Below are 24075 nucleotides of genomic sequence, written 5' to 3'. Positions count from 1 at the left end.
GTTAAAAGTTCAATAACTGGACCAGCATTGTGGCCCAGAGGGTTAAGCCACCGCCTGCAATGCCAGCACCCCATATGGGCACCAGTTTGAGTCCCGGCTGCCCCACTTCCAATCCAGCTCCCCGCTAATGCACCTGGGAACGCAGTGGAAGCTGGCCCCTGCTCACCCATGTGGGAGGCCCTGATGGAGTTCCAGGTTCCTGGCTTTGGCCTGGCCCAGCGCAGGCCATTGTGGCCACTTGGGGAGTGAACCAAAGGATGGAAAACCCCTTGCTTGCTTTTTCAAATAAATAAGTAAATATTTTTAAAAATAATTTAACAGTTCAGTAGTCAAAATGAAAAATGCAGTAGGTCTCAGCAGGAGACTGGAGCTGGTGGAGGAACAACGCACCTCAAGTCAGAACAGAAATTGTCCAGGACCACAGACTGGAGAGGAGTACTGGATGTAAACGAACAGACCCGGGACAGGCAGGCGACGTCGGCCTGCCAGCACACCCGGCGTCAAGCTCGGGACGGTGTGTGGTGCTCTTTTAACTAGGCATGGTTTTCAATTCTTTTGGACTAGAATAACCCTATCTTTTAAGTCCATTTTTCCACAAACTCTTTTTAAAGATTTATTTACTTCTATATTCATTTGAAAGGCAGAGTTACAGAGAGAGAAGGAGAAACAGAGATTTTCCATCCACTGGTTCACTCCCCAGATGGCTGCAACGGCCAGGAGCCAGGAGTTTCATCCGGGTCTCCCATGTGGGGGCAGGGGCCCAGGCACTTGGGCCATCTTCCACTGCTTTCCCAGGCCACAGCAGAGAACTGGATCGGAAGTGCAGCAGCCGGGACTCAAACCAGCACCCGCCCATATGGGATGCCGGCATCACAAGTGGCAGCTTAACCTGGCCACAGCGCCAGCCCTCATGAACTTTTGGGGTTCCTGCATACAATACGGGTGTCAAAAGAAAAGAAGACGGGGGGGGGGCAGAAAAAATGGTTGAAACACAGTGGCCAAAAACCTCCCACACAGCGACCCACACTCCGGCACAGCCACATCCTGAGAGGTAAAGCTGTCTTGGAAGCAGCGACATGACGGCCAGGCAGTGTGCACAGGACACGGTTGGGGGGGGGGGGGGGCGCTGGGAGAACAGAACCAGACACCCAGCAGCACTGACCTCCGGGCCGAAGGGCACTTGGACACTGCTGGCAGACCCGGGTACGAGAAACGCTGCAGGAAGCCCTCCGAGCTGCGGAGGGAGTAGAGCGCCCCAGGCGGCCCCGTGTGGGTGAACTGAACAGCTGAGCGGAGCGGCCTCCTTAGTTCATTAACTCCCTCAGAAGACACCAGAACGCGGACCCTAACATGACCCAAAAGGTGTGACGAAGTCTCACAATTCAAATAAGAAGACAACCAATGTAAAAGGTGCACACCTTCTCGAGGAACCACGGGAATGGCTTGCGAGCACATGACCCAGGTCACCTCACCAGTCGGGAACCAGAGACCCGATGGGGGGCGCTGCCGCCTCCAGCGCAGCTGTGTGTAGACAGGGAGGGGGCCGGCGCCACGACTAGGCCACCGTGTGGGCTGCCTGGGGTTCGAGTCTCGGCTCTGCTCTCCACGCCAGCTTTCTGCTAGCGCACACCCCAGGAAGCAGCCGGCGATGGCTTGAGAGGTTGGGCCCCTGCCCCTCGCTCCTGGGAGACACAGGTGGAGCTCCCAGCTCCTGGCTCCGGCCTGGCCCAGCCCCAGCTATTGTGGGCATTTAAGGGGTGAACCAGTGGAGGGAAGGGGTGTGTGTGTGTGCGTGCCCACACGCCTCAGCCGTGGCAGGAATGAACCAGCAGATAGGAGTCTGTGTCACCTATGTTCTCCCTGACCTGTGAGAACTGACAGAGCACCTAAAAGGCGATCTACAGACATGAAATTGACACTTTGAGAAGCAAGGACTTGACAGCCCTCCTCTCGACTATTGTGGGACAGGTTTGGTTTTTTTTTTCATACTATCTGTTCAACTCTTAACACAGAGATAATCATATGTGTATAAAGTTAATTGAAAATAGATCATAGTAAAAAATACAAATGGGAATAGGAGAGGGAGGAGGAAGGGGGTGGGAGAGTGGGGGGAGGTGGGTACAGTGGGAAGAACCACCCTGTTCCTAAAGTTGTAATTATGAAATGTATGAAGTTTGATTCCTTAAACAAAGGTTTCTGGGGGAAAAAAGGTAGACCCCTGAGGTCTCAGCGCCCCACTCCTCACTTTGAAAAAAAAAAAAAAACCCTTCTTGAGGGGCAGGCATTGGCCCCTAGGACACTCACGTCCTGCAACGGAGAGCTGGGGTTCAAGTCCTGCCTTCTGCCTCCAACGTGCTGCTAATGTGGACCCTGGGAGGTGGTGCCTGATGGCCCGAGTAGCTGGGTCCCTGACACCCACGTGGGAGATCTGGGTCCAGTTCCCGGCTCCCAGTTGTGTGTCCTCCCCTCCTCACCATCATGGACATAATATGGGGTTGAGCCAGAAGTTAGGGGTTCAATCTCTTTCTACCTTCCAAACTTTTTTTAAAAATCTTTAATCCTTTCTCTCTCTGCCTCTGCCTCTCTGTAACTCTGCATTTCAAATAAATAAATCTTTTTTAAAAATTAAAATTAAAAAACAAATAATCATAATAATAAAGGAACCAAGTCTGGTAGCTGCCATACACGGCTGGGCCGCCCTAGCCCAGTGCTAGGAGTCAGAGACTTCATCACACGGGCGTCCACTCGTGAGCAACGCCCAGGAAGACAAATGTGCAGATCGAGAGCAGTGGGGCTTAATGGCAGGTGGACCAAGAACCCCTCGGGTGGCAGATGAGAGGGCCGAGGAGGTCACGGGACGCTATACATCTACTCAGTTACGACGGATGGATTCCTCATGGAAGACCGACCTGGGGGTGGGCTGCCAGGAGCCGCGCGAACCTCGTCACAGGACCCAGCCCTGCGTGGCCCACGTGGGCTGTGCACCACGCTGGTCCCCACCGTGTGCCCACAGAGCCCGCTGCATGGCTGCCAGCACTTCCCTCCGCACACAGCCTCTGCTGCTTCTCTAGGTTTGACCCTTGAAACCAGGGCTCACTGGCTGAGAGGCACAGCGGGAGAACTAGCCCAAAGCCAGGCAGCGCACACACCCCCTCCAGGGAGCCTGCCGGGATGCGTCCATCCCCGGATCTCCACTCCTCTTCCTCACTGCCCCCTCTCACACAGCCAGAGGCCTGTAGAAGGGACACAAGCACAGAACGATGGGCCTGTAGCCCGGCCTTCAGCTTACAGCTCCAAGGAAGTTCAGGGCACACTCCTGACGTTCCCTGACAAGGCTGTTTCCAAAGCTCCCCCGACAACAATGAACTCAGCTCTAGCTAATGCTGCTGCCTGGGACGCCCACATCCCACGGCAGCGCCTGGGACCACTCCTGGCTCTGCCTCCAGCTGCATCCTCCTGCTAATGTGGACCCCGGCAGCAGCAGGGACGGCTCAATGAGTTGGGTTTCTGCCACTCACGTGGGAGACCCGGCCCCGCTGTTGTGAGCATTTGAGGAAATGAACCCGCAGATGGAAGATGAACATTTTTTTGAATACATAAACCAAGTGCCACATCCCACCCATTCTACACTGCACACACAGCAGCTACTGTGAACGAAACAGTAAAACCTGAACCGGACAAAAGAAACATTGCACGCTCTGTCTCATACTCACCACGGCCACGTTGCAGCGATAAAGCTGGCCCTGGAGGCTGGGCTTCTGCACTTGCTCGAAGAACTAGACGCATCTTTGTATGGTCTCTTCTGTTCCTTGGTCTGCTATGGCCTGGGAAAGCAGTAGAGGATGGCCCAAGTCCTTGGTCTCCTGCACCAACGTGGGAGACCTGGAAGAAGCTCCTGGCTCCTGGCTTCGAATTGGTGCAGCTCTGGCCATTGTGGCCACCTGGGGAGTGAATCAGCAGATGGAAGACCTCTCTCTCTCTGTCTCTACCTCTCTATATAACTCTGTCTTTCAAATAAATAAAATAAATCTTAAAAAAAAAAGATGGCCCAAGTCCTCGGGTCCCTGCACCAGCATGGAGGACCCAGAAGCTCTGACTCCTGGCTTTGGATTGGCCCAGCTCCAGCCATTGAGGCCATCTGGGGAGTGAACCAGCAGATGGAAGATCTCTCTCTGTGCCTCTCTGTAACTCTGCCTTTCAAATAAATAAATAAACCTTTAAAAAAAATTTTTAAGGGGCCAGAACTGTGGCACAGTGGGTAAAGCTGCCACCTGCAGTATCAGCATCCAAATGGGCACTAGTCGGAGTCCCAGCTGCTCCCTTTCTGATCCAGCCACCCTGCTAATGCATCTGGGAAAGCAGCAGAAGATGGCCCAAGTCCTTGGTCCTTGAATCCATGTTGGAGACCCAGATGAAACTCTGAGCTCCTGGCTTCAGTCTGGTCCAGCCCTGGCCATTGAGGCCATTTGCAGAGTGAACCAGTGGATAGAAGACTTTCTCTCTCTGCCTCTTAAATAACTCTGCTTTTCAAATAAATAAATCTTAAAAAAATTTTTTTAAATAAAAATTCTGGTTTTTGAACATCACTTTCACTTAAGGGTTAAGGAAGTAAAGAAATCCCTCCAAAAGAGGGGGTGCAAGGAGAGAAGGCCAGCACTGCCCTGACCAGGACGGACAGGCCCTGGGCCCGACACTTCCTGTCTGTCGTCCGTAGTACGTTCCGGTGCCCCACAGCACAGTGGGCGACTGCCGTCCACAATCACAGCCCGTCCTTGGTGAGGGCCTGCAGGAGGGCTGCCAAAGGCCTCAAACAGAAACCGTAAGATGGACATTAAAGACCCCGACCTGGACAGAGCGCGCCATGTGCCTGTGTTCACACACCACCCCGACCCCAGAACACGTACAACTGCAGTTAATCCAGAAATTTCTTACAAGGGAAAAAAAGGAAAAACCCTAAAAGAGAACTCAGAAGTAGGGAGGATGACGACACAGGTCCTGGGGCCAGGGGCCGGGCAGACACCACTAAGAACCTGACAACGGACAGTGAACTGACAGGGTCTGAGACGCGGCCTCGTCATTGGTGATGAGCAGCAAGAATTCAGGCAGTCTCCTTAACACACGGTGCTGCCATCCGAACAGCACATCAGAAAATAAGGCTCAGAATCACCTGAATTAGTCTGCATCCGTTTACGTAACAGTAGACACAGGGAAGAGGGATGTTCTTAGAACAATTTATTAACGGAACGGATATGCAACAATGTAAGTTCCCAAAATCTTTCCAGAAACGACAACGTAGAAAGCAAGTATTTCTTTTTTGCTCCTCTGGGAAGTTTTTAAATGTAAACACGAAGTATTTGAGGAAACAATAAAAAAGTAACAAATAAGTCTGTAAATATATTGCTAAAAATCTGATTTCAAATTGGTACATGAGGCTTCAACATAGAAACACGTCAGCTACAGGAGACAGCAGTATCTACACGTAAATCAGGAAGCATTTCCGTGACTTCAACAATGAAACTCAGGTGCAGGACTACCTCAAGTCCATGAAGAAGCCCGTGAAGGGCGGGACGAGCCTGAACTTGGACACGGAGGGACGCGAATGGGACGGCCCACCCAGCGCAGAGGCCTCTACCCGGGACATAATCGTGTGGACAGAGACGTGGCGTCACAGCAACACAAGCATGATCTGTAGGTAGTCAAATACCCTCAAGGCAGGCACGAGCCAGCGAGCACTTCCTACCTCCTGGCTGTGTCAGAGCTGGGTTCCTCCCACAGTGAGCCCAGGGCCACGTGCCTAGAGGCCACTGATGCAAGGCACACATACAGTGGGACGTGTGAGGCAGGACGAGTGGGGAACACGGCTTCTGGTCTGTTCACTGAGCGCTCACTCTCTCTGGAATCAACCACATGGTGTTGCGTTCCAGCCGGAGGATGCTGCAATACAGCCGCCTGCTCACACAGTCACCCACGGGAGTTAGAGGACTCAGCTACCTCCTGCGTGCCTCTCACGTGGTCACTGACAGCCTCACCAGTTCCTCTTTTCACAGATGTCCATCGTACAAGTCTGAGAACGAGCCCTGTTGTTACACTGAAACATTAACAAGCAATCAAAGCCTGACTCTGGATTCCCATAAACTCTGGGATCACCTTCCTACCTCCAGCAACATACGAGGCACGCACCAAGGGCACTCGAGGGATGCGTACAGCAGTGTAGGCCTGGGAGAACACTCCATGTCTAGCAACAACTTTCTGGAGCCGAGAGAGCACTCTCACTGGGTCATGTGCCTGAGCTTAGCATCATTAACTTACACAGGGCAGCACAGCCCTATCGTCATGAACAAAGAAGAGACCATGTCTTTCCAGAGCAGTAACTAGGTGTTTATTATCGCGGGTGGTGGGACATAGAAATGGAGCTAAATACAATCATCCGGAGTTTTCTGGGGGACCTGCGAGTCAGCACGAACAAAGGCACTTGGCGGGAGTTCTAAGGGCCGTGCAGCCAGTGTTCCTGCGACACCAGCCAAGCTGTAAACAACGGGCAATGACGGCGCTAGCGTCATGAAGCCTCCTACTTCACTCAGAAGGCAACAGTGAGCACAGAAAAGCAGGGTAATGACGACATTAATGTATCAAACACTTACAAATGCTCAAAATTACAGGTATCTTACAAAACAATTCTGTGATAGTGAAAACTATTTCTGCAAACAAGACCTAAACACAAATTAAACACAGTACAAAAAATATCTTATTAGCACATATTAGCTGGGAGAGGCGGAAGAGAAAGCCTTAGACCAGAAATCTAACAGCTTCATAACCTAAAGTATTCCTAATCAAAACTTCACTTACATTTTTAACACTGAAATGTTTTTAAAAATTGAAATTTTCAATAATTCCTTATTTCAAGGCCACTGAGACAGGTTTCACATTGTTAAGCATCCGCGGCGTGCGGCTCGGAGTCCCAGGACGCTGGGGCTCCCTCCGAGCACCCACCTGCCCGTGGGGCTTTCCCTGAACACACCCTGCTGTGCTCCACTGACACAGGAGCCAGTGTCAACGTCACAGTGGCTGCGATGCCTTCATCAAAGGACAGGATGTGGATTTTGTTGCTGATGTGGTCTGGGTCTCCAGGGATAGACAGCTCTTGGGAAACGGTTGCTAGGACAACGTTGTTGCTAGGATAATTCCAAGGATCACAAGCAAAATAATTACACAAATAATAATGAACATCATTTTCTGCAAGATAAAGAAAAACATTAATTTGCAATGTATCAAAGAAATCAGCAATGTCATTTCCCACAAAATCCTTCTGAAATTGTGGGTGTTTAAAAGACACGCCTGTTATCAGGAAAGGGAAGGAAACTCCGGAGCAATGCCTGCCATCCTAGTTACAAGTCCATGAGTCAGAATCGGTAACTAAAACCACAGGGAGGGGTACCATGTGGTTACCATGTGTTTGTTAACAAAGACCTTCCTTCAATCTTAACAAAATTCCAGAACTGCTGATAATGGGTGTACTGTGTATCTTTCTAGAACTTTCAATCTATTTCTCACTGGCTGAAAAAATTCGATTGATCCATTTTCTTTACCTTTTGATAGGATGCACCTTAACTCAGTCTGCCAGCCCACCCATGGCCCGGAAGCAGGGCGCACAGCTTGGGTTTTACTTCTGATTAACAAGGTCCTCACACTACGGATGGGGAGCGCGCCTCCTCAGGAAACCTTGCTGAGGGAGAAGGGAAGGAAACGAGGACGAAAGGCCCAGCGCTTTGTAGAAGCAGACACTCCTCGCTCTCAGTTACGAAGCACACAGCCACAGGGACCCGCAGGAACCCCCAGCTACCCCACGGACTCGCAGCCGAGAGCTCAGCTGGCCGTGCAGTGACCAGTCCCAGACAGCCACTCTCAGAATGTGGGGGAGTCGTGGCGGGATACCCCTGCCTTCACGCGCTACACCTACTGATGGGGTCTGCATTTCCCAGACAGCCCCAACCACTTCTTCACGCTCACAGACTCCACAGGGATCCACACCTTTCTGTAGACCTCCATCGACCTCCCCCTTCCCTTGTATCTCGACAGCCGCCTCTCGGGCCCAGCAGGCCGGAGCCTCCGTGCAGAGCGACCTGCATCGGACACAGGCCCCGACGCCACTGCGGCGATGCTGTCTGCCATCTCCTGGTCCCTCACGTGTGTCCTTGCCACAAACAGCTCTCAGACGGCTGTGAGGCCCCTGGCATGTCCTGTGCAGGAGTTCAGCTGTCTTTCCTGCACCCTAAGTGCCCTGTGTCTAAAGAGCCATTCCAGCTCTAGCTAACGGTCACAGACAGATGCATGGACTTCTCTCTCAGCAGAGAGAACCTTGAGAGTCAACGCGGTCCTGGGTTCAAGTCATGACTCTCACTGACCATGGACCAGTGTCTCAACCTGTCTCCTTACACATGCAATGGGGCACCACACTCGTGGTGCAGGGTTCTGCACGTTAGGACTGTCTCTACCAGGAGGCCTTAACCCTGCCCATCCTCCAGGGCAGGCAGGTGGGAACAGCACCCAGACTGCAGGTAGGCACTAAACAAGTATCTACTGAAAATGAGAGAATGAATCAACTTTTAAAGCATAATTACAGGGGCCGGTGCTGTGGCGTAGTGGGTAAAGCTGCCATCTGCAGTGCTGGCATCCCATATGGGCGCCGGTTCAAGTCCCAGCTGCTCCACTTCCCATCCAGTTCTCTGCTATGGCCTGGGAAAGCAGTGGTTGATGGCCCAAGTGCTTGGGCCCTTGCATCCACGTGGGAGACCCGGAAGAAGTCTTGGCTCCTGGCTTCAGATCAGCACAGCTCCAGCTGTTGTGGCCAATTGGAGAGTGAACCAGCAGATGGAGACCTCTCTCTCTCTGCCTCTCCTTCTCTCTCTGTATAACTCTTTCAAATAAATAATCTTTTTAAAAAAAAAAGTGTAATTACAGCCAACAGCCTCCACTCCATATACAGAACAGGAGGCATGCACTTTGACCTGTTTCTCTTCCATGGAGAAGCACCTGTGTTTACTCTTCTTGACAGGCAGTAGGGTGAACCCACCAGCCAGGCCCAGGGCAGAAGGCATGTCTACTCCCCATGGGTCAGACCAAGAGGAACCTTCCAAACTAAAAACTGTAATTTTTCCTTACTATACCCACCTTGAACTAATCGTGTATTATGGTTATTGGGAAAATAAAGAAAATACATACTTGAAGAAGAATTATAAAAAAGTATTGAAAAATACCATAGTGGTAGTGAAGAAAAATCACATCCGATTTTTCATCAGAGCTAAGCAGAAAGCATGAAGGAAGACAGAGAGACTCTGCCGATGAAGACAGGCTCTGAGCACTCTTCGCCCTCTCAGAAGGGACTGGACAAGCCTGCCCGCCCAGAGCTTCCTGCTGGCATCAGTGTTCAATGAGACCTGCAAAAGCTGCTCATCTACTACCTGGGCACTCAATGTCACAGGACTCGCACTGAAGAATCTATCTGAGAGACAGGACAGCAGGGACCAGCACCGAGGTACGGTGGCTTAAGCTGCTGCTTGTGTTACCAGCATCCCACAGAGTGCCAGTTTGAGTCCCAGCGACTCCACTTCCACTTCAGCTCCCTTCTAATGTACCTGGGAAAGCATAGGATGTTAGCCCAAGTACCTGGGACCTAAACGCCTACGTACCAAACCTGGAGCTCCCGGCTCCCGGCTTTGGCCTGGCCCCGCCCTGGTTGTTGCATCATTTGGGGATTGAACCAGCGGATGGAAGATCATTGACATCTGTCTTTCCCCCGTCCCCCATCAAATAAATAAATCTTAAAAAAAAAAAAAAAATTTGAGGGGCCAGCGCTGTGGCACAGCAGGTTAAAGCCCTGGTCTGAAGCGCCAGCATCCCATATGGGTGTCGGTTCGAGTTCCAGCTGCTCCTCTCCCCATCCAGCTCTCTGCTGTGGCCTGGGAGAGCAGTAGAAAATGGCCCCAGTCCTTGGGCCCCTGCACCCACGTAGGAGACCTGGAAGAAGATCCTGGCTCCTGGCTTCAGATCGGCGCAGCTCCAGCCGTTGCAGCCAACAGGGGAATGAACCATCAGATGGAAGACCTCTCTCTCTCTGCCTCTCCTTCTATCTGTGTAACTCTGACTTTCAAATAAAATAAATAAATCTTTTGAAAAAAACTGAACAGCAGGAGTGAAATTCAACCATATAAGTGATTTCTTCCTGTTTTATCTTATTTTAATAAAAATACCAGTGACTACCAGTCTGCAGCCACCTGCATAACATCTAAGGGGCTCAGCAGGGACCACCTGCTGTGCACCTGGGGGACTGCACACATTCTCATCAGCGATGACACCAACCCAGAAATAGCTGGACGTGCAGACTTAACACCAGGCAGCATTCTAAGAGTTAACGCCAGTAGGATGCTCTAATGCTTAAGAAAACGTGAGGGAAAACACAAAGCTGAGCTAGTGTGTGGCACAGAGGGTTAAGCCACCAACTGTGCCACAGGCATCACGTATGAGTGCCAGTCCAAATACAGGCAGCTCCACTTCCGATTCAGCTCCCTGCTAATGTGCTAATGTGCTTGGGAAAGCAGGGAAGACGGCCCAAGCGCTTGGGCCCCTGCACCCACGTGGGAGACCCAGGTAGAGTTCCAGGCTCCTGGCTCTGGCTTCAGCCTGACTCAGCCCTGGCTATTGTCTGGGAAGTGAACCAGTGGGTGAAAGGTCTCTCTGTGTCTCCCTCTCTCTCTGTAACAATAAATCCTTCTGAAAAAATGCAAAGTCAACTCAAGTCTGGGAAGAGGTGATACACAATGAACAAAAACAATGATATTTTAATAAACTGAGTTTCTTTTACATTCAGAATCTTGTTAAGAATCAACAGGCATGTCAACTAAATAAACATGGTTTTCATTTTAATAAGGATATTTTAATATAAAGATTAATTTAGTTGCAAGGCAGTTACACAAAAAGGGGCGGGGGGGGGGGGGGAAGATTTCTTACATCACTGGTTTACTCTCCAGATGGCCACAATGATGGGGGCTGGGCCAGGCCAAAGCCAGGAACCTAGAACACTGTCCACTTCCACAACACGGGTGCAGGAACCCAAGAACTTGGACCATCTTCTACTGCTTTCTCAGGCATATTAGCGGAGAGCTGGATCCAAAGTGAGCAGCCAGACGGAAGACAGTACGGAGATACCTCAGAAATCTGAATACAGACCTACCCTGTGACCCAGCCATCCCACTCCTGGGCATTCACCCACGGGAAATGAGATCAGCACATGAAAGAGCTGTCTGCACCCCCATGTTTACTGCAGCTCAATTCACATTACCTAAGACACGGAGTCAACCCAAATGCCTGTCAGCAGAAGACTGGATAAAGAAATTATGGGATGTGTACACCATGGAATACTACACAGCAGTAAATAAAAAACCAAAATCTGGTAATTTGTAACAAAATGGATGAAACTGGAAAATATCATACTTAGCGAAATAAGTCAGTCCCAAAGGGACAAATATCATATGTTCTCCCTGATATGTTGCCTGTCATAATTAATAGAGCACCTAAAAGGCAATCTGTAGAAATGAAATTGACACTTTGAGAAGCAATAACTTGAACAGCCCTTGTGTCTACTATTGATGAAGTTTTTTTTTTTTCATACTATTTGTTGAACTCTTTACTTAACAGAGTTAATCATATGTGTATAAAGTTAATTGAAAATAGATCTTAGTGGGGCCGGCACTGTGGCACAGCAGGTTAAAGCCCTGGTCTGAAGCGCCAGCATCCCATATGGGTGCCAGTTCAAGACCCGGCTGCTCCACTTCCTAACCAGCTCTCTGCTATGGCCTGGGAAAGCAGTAGAAGATGGCCCAGTCCTTGGGCCCCTGCACCCACATGGGAGACCTGGAAGAAGCTCCTGACTCCTGGCTTCGGATCGGCGCAGCTCCAGCTGTTGCAGCCAATTGGGGAGTGAACCATCGGATGGAAGACCTCTCTCTCTGCCTCTCCTTCTATATGTATAACTCTGACTTTCAAATAATAAATAAAATAAATATTTAAAAAAAGAAGAAAATAGATCTTAGTAAAAAATAAGAATGAGAATAGGAGAGGGAGGAGGAAGAGGGATGGGAGAGTGGGTGGGAGGTGGATACAGTGGGAAGAACCACCATGTTCCTAAAGTTGTATTTATGCAATGTATGAAGTTTGAGCTGGCACCGCAGCTCAATAGGCTAATCCTCCGCCTTGCGGCGCCAGCACACCAGGTTCTAGTCCCAGTCGGGGTGCCGGATTCTGTCCCGGTTGCCCCTCTTCCAGGCCAGCTCTCTGCTGTGGCCCGGGAGTGCAGTGGAGGATGGCCCAAGTGCTTGGGCCCTGCACCCCATGGGAGACCAGGAGAAGCACCTGGCTCCTGCCTTTGGATCAGCGCGGTGCGCCAGCCGTGGCGGCCATTGGAGAGTGAACCAACGGCAAAGGAAGACCTTTCTCTCTGTCTCTCTCTCTCACTGTCCACTCTGCCTGTCAAAAAAAAAAAAATATATATATATATATATATATATATATAAAGTTTGTATTCCTTAAATAAAAGTTTCTGGGAGGGAAAAAAAAAAAAGAAAACAAAGTATAGCAGCTGGGACTCGAATCGGCACTCATATGGGATGCCAGCACTGCAGGCAGCGGTCTAACCCGCTGCACCCAATGCTGGCCCCTGATGATATATTTTTAAAGAAAATCGATGTTGCCAAATAGAAAAGTTATACAAAAGATTTTAATTACAACCAATGTTTTGTATAAGTTAATTTCAAAGTTACAATTGAAGAGAACCAGTAAGATATTAAGTGCTGGCTCTAACTGACTAGCCCTGACCAGCGTGGGTGGTTCTGACCTCTGGGCAGGGCTGCTGTGTGGAAGAGACAGAGCTGGCGTCTGCCTGCCTATCCCAGCACACTGATGGACGAAGACTCAGACATTTAAAAGGACCTAAGGGGGCGAGTGCTATGGCACAGCAGATCGAGCCCCTACTTGGGACACCCGCATCCCATATGAGAGCCAGCTTGTGTCCCAGCTGCACCACTTCCATTCCAGTTCCCTGTTAATGGCCTGGGAAAGAGTGGAAGATGACCTAAGGGTTTGGGCCCCTGCCACCCACTTGGGAGACCTGGATGAAGCTCCTGGTTCCTGGATTCAGCCTGGCCCAGCCCTGGCCGACATGGCCAACTGGGGAGTGAACCAGCAGATCGCTCTCTGTCTCTTCCTTTCTTTCTCTGTAGCTCTTACAAATAAGTAAATAAATAAATTTAAAAATATTAAAAAATCAAATAAAAACCATGTAAGGCAGCACCTTTGGATTAAAAACAAATGGCCACGTGGCCTGTGATCAAGCTCAGTAAGCAGAGCCGCTCGGCTGGAGACCAGAACCCAGCGTGCGGGGCAAACAGGTCAGGATTGCAACAGCCAGCAGGCAAGCGTTCACAATCTGAGTAAATTAAGGTCGGGCAGGCGCAACGAGTGGCTAACGATGAATTAGCTGGTTAGTTACTTACTGCCACCCTGGCAGAGAGCCATGCACAGTGATGTCATCCGCACCATCATTTGCCAACTGATAAACCAATAATTAGAGCAATTATGGCAACCAGAACCACCGACACAGCAACAATTATCCACTTTTTCTGTCAAAGAAAAGCAAGCTGGTTACATCATGGTTAATGTTGTGTCACCATATAAACACACATTCTTCATTTAAAATAAACGATCTGTCAGAACTTACGTTAACATCCTACTAACAGGACATCTGCCTCCTGTGGTCGGTGGGCTCGGTTCTCAGGGGTTTAACTGAAGGTCGCTCAGAATGCCCGGTGCAGGGCCTCACTGCTGCGGAGGGAGCAGCAGGGCCACGGCACGTGCGGCAGACCCACTGCTAAGCGCTGCACCGGGCAGGGCACACGGCCTGCTCCGCACACTCCGGGATCAGTCACCTACCAGGAAGACGTTCCAGCCACACTGTGGGCCTCTTGGGCCACAGTTCCCCGGGGGAACAGCACAGGACACCAGCAGAGGGCGTGATCCACATGCAGCCAGAAGCGATCAGAGCAGTGCGGGATGAGCGAAGCAAGGAGGTCTTAGTGACCTCCTCTGGCCAGGCCACAGTCGGGGGAATGTGCACCCCCAACATCGGACACAGCCGCAGCCACTTCCCTCTTGTAAAAACAATGACCTTTAGACGGTGTGTCCGCAGGGTGACACCAGGTCATGGAGAAAAGGAATGCAGCTGCCTTTTCTGGGAAAGGCAAGGCTACTCGGTGCTTGGACCTACGCCAAGCACTTCACACCTGGCAGCTCAGCACCACGATGTATGCCGGGGTAACTTACAAAGTGGGAACACAAAATAGCATGAGGAGCCATGTCATCCATTTCACACAGTGGACAAGCTCCGAGGCTGAGGCTGCAGCCCACAGACGGCTCTCCACGGCGCACGCTACACGCTGCACGAGCAGCCCCACTGTACACGTGCCCCTAGCTCTGTGAGGCTCTCTACTCAGCCTGTGCTGGCACCACTTTTGAAACACTCCCCTGGGGCTGGCGCTGTGGCACAGTGGGTAAAGCCGCTGCCTTCAGGGCCAGCATCCTACATGGGCGCTGGTTCTAGTCCCAGCTGCTCCACTTCCAATCCAGCTCTCTACTATGGCCTGGGAAAGCAGTGGAAGATGGTCCAAGTCCTTGGGCTCCTGCACCCACGTGGGAGACCCAAAGGAAGCTCCTGGCTCTGGATAGGCGCAGCTCCGGCTGTTGCGGCCATCTGGGGAGTGAACCAGTGGAAGGAATACCTCTCTCTCTCTCCCTCTCTGCCTCTCCTTCCCTCTCGGTGTAACTCTGACTTTCAAGTAAATAAATAAATATTTTAAAAAAAGGAAGAAACATCCCCTGCCCTGAGCACTGAGCAATCAGCCTCTGAGGAAGGCACTGAAAACCCAGGTCACCCGCAGGGAGGTGGGAGCACAGCACCCAAACCACACAGGCGTCCTGTGTCATTGTTGCTCCACGCGAGAAGACAGCGGAGGAGAGGGGCCGGTGTTGTGGTGCAGTGTGTAAAGCTACCGCCCACAATGCTGGCACGCCATATCAGAGTGCTGGTTCCAGGCCGGGCTGCTCTGCTTCCAATTCAGCTCCCTGCTAATATTCCTGGGAAAACAGCCAAGCACTCAGCCCTGCCACCCTCGTGGTAGATCCGGATGGAGCTCCTGGCTCCTGGCTTCAGCATTGCCCAGCCATGGCAATACGCAGCCATTTGAGGAGTGAACCAGGGATAGCTCTCTTTCTCTTTCTCCAATTCTCCACCTCTCTCCATCACTCTCCCTCTCAAACAAATAAATCTTAAAAAAAAAAAAAAAAAAGTCAGAGGCAATAATAAAAGATCTAAACAAGTAGAATCACTTTCAAACTCTGGCCCCAGTAACAAAAAAAAAAAAAAAAAAAAAAAAAAAGAAAGAAAAGAAAAGAAAAAAGAAAAAGATGCACAAAGGAGCCCTTTACCCTTGTGAAACCTCTGAAGCAAAAGGGGCTCCCTTCCTCTGAGGACCCAAACGGGTGCTACGCAAGGTGTTAGGCCACAGTCTCAGACCATTCTCTCCTCCAACCAAAGGATTAGCAAGTCATCTGAACAGGAACAAATGGATAAACGGTCGCAGCAGCTGGGTAACCAACAGTCTAGGAGACTTTCCATCTCATCAGTTTGCAGCTCCCTGCAAAGAGCGACCCAAGAAACAGAACTCAAAAATTCAATTCCATCCAACCTAGAGGAGGAAACCAGCCCTGGCTGTTCGTAGAGGGTTCTGATTCCCTGGAATACAAAACGGCCTGCAGGCTACAGGACTCTGGAAACTGTTAGCAAAAAGAACCATTTCAGTTTTAAAACAAACATCATTAAAGGAGTTTTTATTTCTTGGAAAACCTTTCAGGCAGACTTACATTACTGTATTGAGGACTGAAATCAAATGAGGAGGAAAAGACACATCAACTTAATTTAATTAATTTGATTTGGTTAATGAGACCCAAACTTACCCTTCTGGCTTTGCTGTGATATTTAATAGCTTTCTTAGTTTCTTCTTTAGCACGTTCTACATAGTCCGCAGCATTCATAACGTTTTTTTCTATGTTGTTGATCATGTCACCCTTAAAACAAAAGTTTCAAACTTAGAAGGTTTTTCAAATGACTTTACATATCTTAAGACAGCCACATGACAAAGTGTTCACACATGACGTGAGCATGTAAGGTGCATGAACTTTTCCACGTTCCCAGCGAGGTGAAGGGTGAGAGCACCATGAAGGGGCCGACACAAAGCAGCCGACATCCACTGACATTTCAGAAAGGACTGAAGGGACGGGCAACAGTGCCGGCCCCGAGGCCACCTGAGACGGCTCCCCCAGAGCACAGCACAGATGAGCCAGGCGAAGGCACAGCAGGGGGCTTGGGTTACACCAAGAGTTTACCACTGTGGACAAACAGAACATACAAAGGATGACATCCTTTCCAACAGGTAGAAAACGGCGACTTCTTTACAACAGCACTAAACTAAGCATGGCTTCTGTTTGACACTAGGTTGGATACATTAATGAACAAAAATGTAAACGGAGGTGAAGCCAGTGAAATGTTAGGGAAGAAACATGTACCTGTTCTCTGGCCAGCAGCAGACAGGATCTGCAGCACAGCATTGAAAAAGAAGGACAATTAGCTCACTCGTTCACAGCAACTGACCAGCAAGTGACCACCTGCCATGGGCCTCAGGCAGGTGCCCACGTGGCAACACTGACTGCTCACAAAGCTAAGAATACAGCGGCTTTCTATAGAACAGGATGGTGAAAACTTCAGGTGCAGTGCCATCCTGAGCAGTCACAACAGCCTCCTATTCTGTCTACCTGGTCTCCTCTGGACTACGTCCTGAAATGACACACTGGTGGGCGCCTGGTGACCATGTCTTAGATCACAAACGCAGAGTTAGAACAGACTGAAACTGAGCCACCCCTGCCCCTGGGTGCACGGTAGCTTTTCTAGCAAATTCATGATTCCTGAGCTTTTCATACAGAAGTCCCTCAAAATAAACAATGTTCCACAGGTCAGGAAGCCCTGAGGTGGCAGTCACAGGAACAAGCCCATCACATGGGAGCCCTGGCAGAGGACAACTCCAGCCAAACTGGCCCTGAACCCCTCCCATGAGGACCACCGGTCAGGCGCCTGCCCTTCCTCTGGTGGTCAGCAGAGTGCCTGCCTCCCCTCGGGGGGGGGGGGGGGAGGGACACAGCTGGGAGTCACAGGAGCACACCCACAAGTCTCACGGAAACGGGTGATCAGGTGTTTTACACGGGAACTGTGTTCTCACTAAAAACTGCACTCATTCTTTAGTCTGCTCAAAGGGCCTTTCCCTGCCACCTGGCACTCCTGGCCTGGGCCTCTGCACAGCCTGAGACGTGATGTGATCACATGAGCTGTGACTTGTGGGAGGGGCCGTTTCCCCTCTGGGGCTTACGGTTTTACATGCTCTGCCAAGTCACTACAACAGCTGTCCTTGTAGGAAACTTGAACATACAGCTATTTAGAGGATAAAATTAAAATTCCACTGTCCCCCTGTGACCATGCTGTTTGTTTTCTCTGTGAAGCCTGTTTTATGTAGCTAAGTTCACGCTTTACGTTGTGTGTGTGTGCGTACACGCACCTGTTTTTGTGTATATGTATGGGTATCTCCCTTTCGCTACTGTAGCAGAAACATTTGTCTGTCTCATTAGAAATCTTCCCTGAACAAGCGTGGTGTTGCTGTGGCTGGGGAAAGGCGGACCCACACCCATACCTTCACTGTTCAGAGCTCAAGTTGTTCCTAGCACTCCTACATTACATATAACAGTGCAATTCACTTTTGAATTTTGAGATTAGATCCAAAATAACGATGATTCCAGAGCGTGGGGGTCACATACAAGATGTGGAGGGAGACTGCTGTGCCACCACCTGTGTCTCGACGAACATGGCCATGTCCATGAACATCTCGTGCAGCTCCCGGATGCTGCTCTCCAGCTTCATGATGTCTTTGTGGCGCGACTCAATCTCATTGAGAGCTTGTCTAGTAATCTGCGAGTCTGATAGAATCTTTGAAAAACAGGAAAGAGAACTCATGAGCTGCGGCTGGTCTGGAAGCTGGAGGGAAGCAGCGTTTAGCGAGGAGCCCACGGCACTGTGTGCACACTCACGTCGGAGATGAAGACGGAAGGCTTCCCGCTCTCCAGCATCTCCTCCAGCTCCTCATTGGTTGTCGTCCTCCCAGCTGGAGAGCAACAGGCAAAGGCTCCACTCAGGGGCGGCCTCTGACTACGAGACCACAGGGCCCACGGTGGAGCACCTGGTTCTACACCCGGCCCCAGCCTAGCCCCAGCTTCCCGCTGATGCTGACCCTGGGAGACGGCAGGCATGGTCCAGCACATGGGAAATCTGAGTTGAGGCCGTGGGCCCTCGCTTCAGGACCCCAGCAGCTGAGTGAGCTCGCACACAGGAGCACTTTCCCTCTGTCGCTCTGCTTCTGTACCTCTCCCTCTCAAAGAAATAATTTTAAAAAATCTCCACCCAGAATGTAGAGTTACTAAAAACCAATGACTTGCTCAATGATAAGTAAACAACTAAAATCTAACAGAGTCATTAACATTTTTCAACTGTATTTTTGTATTCCTTCAATATATTTTGTTAGGCAGGTGTGACAGATGAGAGAGAAAAGAACCCGAGACTCAGAAGCAGAAACCTTGTAACTGGGGTGAAGGAAACCTGACTTTGGTGTTAATGACAACTAAGTGTACAAAGGAATCAGTAACAAAGGAAATCAGGAGCTCAGGCTTTGGCACAGTTTTCCTAAGAGTTTACTTCCGGCTCCCACAAAAGGGCACTGTGCTGAACACAGCACCTAGGACGTGGACAGGCAGAATCGGGAGGTGGCCACCCTCCAGACACGGCAGGACAGGCTGAAGGACAAGGGATGCACAGAAATGCACTGCCCCGACTTCCCATTTTCTGAGAGATGTAAATAATAACCAATAAAGTTTGACTTATTTGGGGCCGGCACTGTGGCGCAACAGGTTAAAGCCCCAGTCCACAGTGCTGGCATCCCATTTGGGAACCGGTTCGAGTCCCGGCTGCTCCACTTCCAACCCAGCTCTCTACTGTGGCCTGGGAAAGCCGTAGAGGATGGCCCAGGTCCTTGGGCCCCTGCACCCTCATGGGAAACCCGGAGGAAGCTCCTGGCTTTGGATCAGCTCAACTCCAGCCGCTGTGGCCATTTAGGGGGTGGGCCAACGGATGGAAGACCTCTCTCTCTGTGTCTACCTCTCTCTTTAACTGTCAAATGAATAAAATAAATATTTTTTAAAAAAAAGTTTGACTGATTCAAGAACAGAAACCTATGAAAAGTTGAAAGTAGAGATGCAATTCCTTTTATGAAGTTGAAGTACTCTGAGGAGACTGGGGGGGGGGGGGGGGGCAGGAGACAACTCCAGACAGAAGCCCAGGCACTCACTGATCTCCAGCTGGCGCTGTATGCGGCCTTTGCTGCGCTCCCGAAACAGAGTCTGTGCTTCGTTGTACTCCGTCATGACTTCCACAAACTTTCGAGACAGCACTGAATGCTGACAACACAGAAAACAACTACATGAATATGTAAACGCGCAGTTCTACTAAAAGTCATCGATAAGACCATGACGCTTTGGAAACTAAACTACTGCACCGTCCCTCAGGTGAGACGTGAGAGCAACAGCGGCGTACTGCAGCAGAATGGATGCGAGAACGGACCTGCACTCCCTTCCTCACGTTCAACGGCCCCACTCTACTCTTCATCTCTCCCGCACAGAGGAGAGAAAACATGAATGAGAGAGGTCAACAGACCACAGCTCAGATTTTAGTAACCAAGACTTTACTAGGCTGTCCACAGGGCTTACATGCGTGGCCCGGCTACAGGCGTGGAAGCCAAGCAGGCTGTCCACAGGGCTTACATGTGTGGCCCAGCTACAGGCATGGAAACCGAGCAGGCTGTCCACAGGGCTTACACACATGGCCCAGCTACACGCGTGGAAGCCAAGCAGGCTGTCCACAGGGCCCATCTGCCTGAACACTGTTAAAAAGAGGGCCAAGTGCTATGGGCTCCTCTTGGCTGCTCCATAAACTTATGATGAGAATCTTCCCAAAAGTGCTGAGAATAAACACATCAATGAGAACGCGAGAGAAGAAGGTGAAATATCTACCCACGGACATAATCACAATATCAGTGAGGTTGTCAATCAAACCTGGGTTCTTCGTATCCGAAGATCCACAGAAGTTCGGGTTCCACTCTCATCCTGATCAAAACTTTGTTCAATGGCTAGAAACATACAGGAAAGAGTTATCTTTTCAATTTAAAAACCAACGTTTTTCAAGCCAAACCTCAAATTGCTTTTCTTTCTTATCTTGGAAGCATATCTTCAAAAAACTGAATGTTAAAGCCTAGGTGACCTTTTAAACTAATCCACTAAAAAGACTATCCATCGGCCGGCACCGCGGCTCACTAGGCTAATCCTCTGCCTGTGGCGCCAGCACCCCGGGGTTCTAGTCCTGGTCGAGGCACCGGATTCTGTCCTGGTTGTTCCTCTTCCAGGCCAGCTCTCTGCTATGGCCCGGGAGTGCAGTGGAAGATGGCCCAAGTGCTTGGGCCCTGCACCCCATGGGAGACCAGGAGAAGCACCTGGCTCCTGCCTTTGGATCAGCGCGGTGCACCAGCTGCAGTGGCCATTGAGAGGTGAACCAACGGTAAAGGAAGACCTTTCTCTCTGTCTCTCTCTCACTGTCCATTCTGCCTGTCAAAAACAAACAAACAAGAAAAGACTATCCATCAAGAGAAAAGTGTTTCACTGTTCCTGATGGCTGTGTGTGTGTGCACACATATGTAGTACACATGCAAACATATTTACCCATGGGGGGAGAAATGGAAAGGTAACCCACAAACTTTAGCAAAAAAAAAAAAAAAGGCATCAGTGGGAAAGGCAAAATAAGGTGGGGAGGGAAAGAAAGAAGCTAGACTTCTTTGAGTATGTTTTATTTTATAGATTTGTGTGACACAGATAATTCACATAACTATAACACAAAATTAAGTTTTTAAAAAAGTAACCCTTAAAAGTCAAAAGAAAAATGAAATAAGGAAATCTAACAGTAGGTCTATTTAACAGCAAAATCACACAGAACCACCACTGAACGTGACTTTAAAACAAAACCATCTGTACAACCCAGTGGGAAACACCTAGAGACATTTTAAGTAACCCACACTTGACGGCAAGTGTTGGCATAGTTATTTTGGATCTGGTGTGTTTTTAGGGCAAAAAGAATAAATATCAGGAAAGCTAGGATTTCAGGAATGGCTAGAAGGAAGGAAAAATGCAACGCCTCTCAATTAAGCAAAAACCCTGCCTTAGTTCTCTAATTTGAAGAACTGCAATAAAAAAAATCATGGTTTATTTTATCATTAAAAAAAAAAAAAAAAAGAACAAGAAGAAGAAGAAGAGAGTTCTAGCTCTGTCCATTGGAGGAAAAAAGACCAAGACCTGCCCCGCGCCATATTCCCAGCATGCCACTCTCGGCTCTAATCGTCCCTCTCAGCTAAGGGCGCAGCCTCCTCAGAAAGCAGGTGGCCCAGACCCGGGGCAGGAAACGCAGCGATGGTGAGGGTCACCTCGCCATGCCAACAGGGGCATCGACAGGACTCGGGCGGCAGCACCCTGCTCAGAGTCGGGAACGTGAGTTTTAAGGTTAACTGCAGCAAGGCAAACACCAGGTATGTTTGGGTCCACATACCCACCAATAGGAAAAACAGAAAGTCTCAATGGTTAGCCAACAGCCCACAGAAACCACACAGAAGAATCTAGCACTGATCCTGTCTCTCCCGTGGAGTCTGTAACTCAGACAGCCCACACAGTGAAGACAGAAGTTTCTTCACAAAGAACTGTTCCTGGGGTGGGCGTCTGGCCTAGAGGTTAAGAAGCCTGCAGTCCGCATCAGAGTCTCTGGGTTCAATTCCCGGCCCCAGCTCCTGAGTTCAGCTTCCTACCCTAGGAGGCAGCAGGGAGGAGCAGATAACACCACAAGCACTTGGGCCCCTGCCATCCACCTGGGAGACCCAGATGGAGTTCCAAGCTCCTGGCTTTAGCCTTGCCTAGCCCTGCCATTGCACTCATCTGGGGAATGAACCAGTAGATGGATGAAAGTTGTCCTTCTCTCTCTCTCTCTCTTTCTCTGTAACTCTTTCAAGTAAATAAAATAAATTTTTAAACAAATAAATGAAAAATAATAAAAACAAAACCAAAGGCAACAGGTAATGGCTCAAGTTGTTGGGTCTCAGCCACCCATGTGGGAGACCTGGACAGAGCTCCAGGCTTCCAGCTTCAGGCCCAGCCCCAGCTGTTGTGGGCACCTGAGCACTAAGACAACAAAGAAGAGCTCCCTCTCTGTCTGCCTCTCTCCCCCTCTGCTTCTCTAATTGATTTATTAATTGTTTAAAATAAAGAACTATCCCAGCTACTAAACCAAGAGGGGACAGTAAAGTCAGGGTATCACTGCTTCGGACTCCTAATAAACGTATGGATCTTGGAATGATTATCAGTCATTGATGATACAATGAAATAGAATGTTACATCTTAATGCAACCATTAACATTTTTTTAAAAAATTATTTGATAGATAGATTGTTGGAGAGAGATCAATCTTCAATCCACTGATTCATACCCCAAATGCCTGCAACAGCCAAGGCTAGGCCAGGCTGAAGCCAGGAGCCAAGAACTCCATCTAGTCTCCCACGTGAGCAGCAGGCACCCGAGAATTTGGGTCCTCATCTGTTGCCTCCCAGGAGCACTAGCAGGAAGCTGAGTTAGAAGCACAGAGTAGGGATGCAAGCATACTACACCATTGCCCCAACCATCAACATCTTAATGTAGCCATTAACACACAGATCTGGAGTCCGATCTTGTATCTCAACATTAAAACCCACAGAGCCACCTGAACCTGATCCAGCTTGAAGAACTCGTGACAAACACAGCAGCAGAGGACAGTGAAGCTCGTGAAACGACAACACACAAGCAGCAGCAAACGCTGAGACGAATGCCTGCGGTTCCTCCAACCAAGGAGGAAGTGCTGGGGAAGACGGAGGGAAAACCTGACCCAAAAAAGCCATCACCAACCACAGTGCAGAGCCCTGATTCGGGGCCCCGTTCAGGCACAGGGTCAGAAGCAGCGTGAAACTACTGGAGACCAAATAACCACCGTGGGCCGGAGTGGGACGAAGCTGAGGAAGCCCAGGGCCCGCCATCTGCCTCCCAGTGCCCAGGGGGCCGCACAGCCCAGCAGTCGGCCCAGGAAGCAGCTCTCTGCTTCTGAGAGTCCAGCTTTTCCATAATGAAATCTACAGACTGTTCTTGATTTCAACGATATTCTGTAAAAAGTAAATATAATTTGTCTTTAGCTTATCAAGAAAGTTTGAAAGAACTCATCAACTAAGAGAGTCATTCAAGAACTTGGCAGTTCACTTTCAAGGCAAATTCCCCTTCTCAAGTATCTGCAGTTAGCCTACCATGTCATCATGTAATAGTATAACAATTGTAAGCAAACAATCTTATTGGATATAAATTAAGACTTTCAAATATATGCAAGTAATTTTTAAAGAAAATGGAAAAGAAGAAAAAAATGTAAAGAAAAAAATAACAATTACTCATATTCCCATGATCAATAAACTTCACACTTACATTTTAATTTGGCTCGAATTTTATTGGCAGTTTTCTTGATTTCTTTGTTCAGATCTTCAAGCTCTTCTTTTATTTCTTTAAAAATGTAACATAAGGCATCTCAGCTTTGACATCCAACATAAATAATATTCAATAAATTTAAATGAAACAGCACTCTTAGCACATGTAAGTCTATTTTTCTTTCTCTGTAAGAAAAGCTTTTGGGGCCGGCATTGTGGCATAGCAAGTGAAGTCATCACCTGCAGTGCCAGCATCCCACATGGGCACTGGTTCAAGTCCCAGCTGCTCCACT

At 49.5% G+C, this 24075-nt stretch overlaps 1 protein-coding gene across 3 annotated transcripts in view; it reads right to left on the bottom strand.

Moving 5' to 3' along the window:
* Positions 1-6356: 6356 nt before the first annotated feature.
* The window catches only part of STX2 (syntaxin 2), a 49197-nt gene continuing 31478 nt past the window's right edge, over positions 6357-24075 (bottom strand). Inside the window, exons 4-11 of one of the 3 annotated variants that reach the window (XM_062182196.1) lie at positions 23784-23858; positions 20308-20381; positions 19545-19653; positions 18235-18308; positions 17996-18133; positions 16060-16170; positions 13545-13670; positions 7145-7233 (exon numbers count right to left, since the gene is read on the bottom strand). In XM_062182196.1, the coding sequence (XP_062038180.1) occupies positions 13590-13670; positions 16060-16170; positions 17996-18133; positions 18235-18308; positions 19545-19653; positions 20308-20381; positions 23784-23858 (662 nt within the window). In that variant the 3' untranslated portion in view covers positions 7145-7233; positions 13545-13589. Of the gene's footprint in view, positions 7234-13544; positions 13671-16059; positions 16171-17995; positions 18134-18234; positions 18309-19544; positions 19654-20307; positions 20382-23783; positions 23859-24075 lie in introns of all 3 variants that reach the window. The other 2 variants (XM_062182195.1, XM_062182197.1) reach the window with 2 other exon arrangements.

This window comes from Lepus europaeus, chromosome 23, assembly GCF_033115175.1.
Source record: "Lepus europaeus isolate LE1 chromosome 23, mLepTim1.pri, whole genome shotgun sequence".
Taxonomy (NCBI): domain Eukaryota; kingdom Metazoa; phylum Chordata; class Mammalia; order Lagomorpha; family Leporidae; genus Lepus; species Lepus europaeus.
The sequence above is the reverse complement of the archived record's forward strand: the minus strand, read 5'-3'. Positions and strand labels throughout refer to the sequence as shown.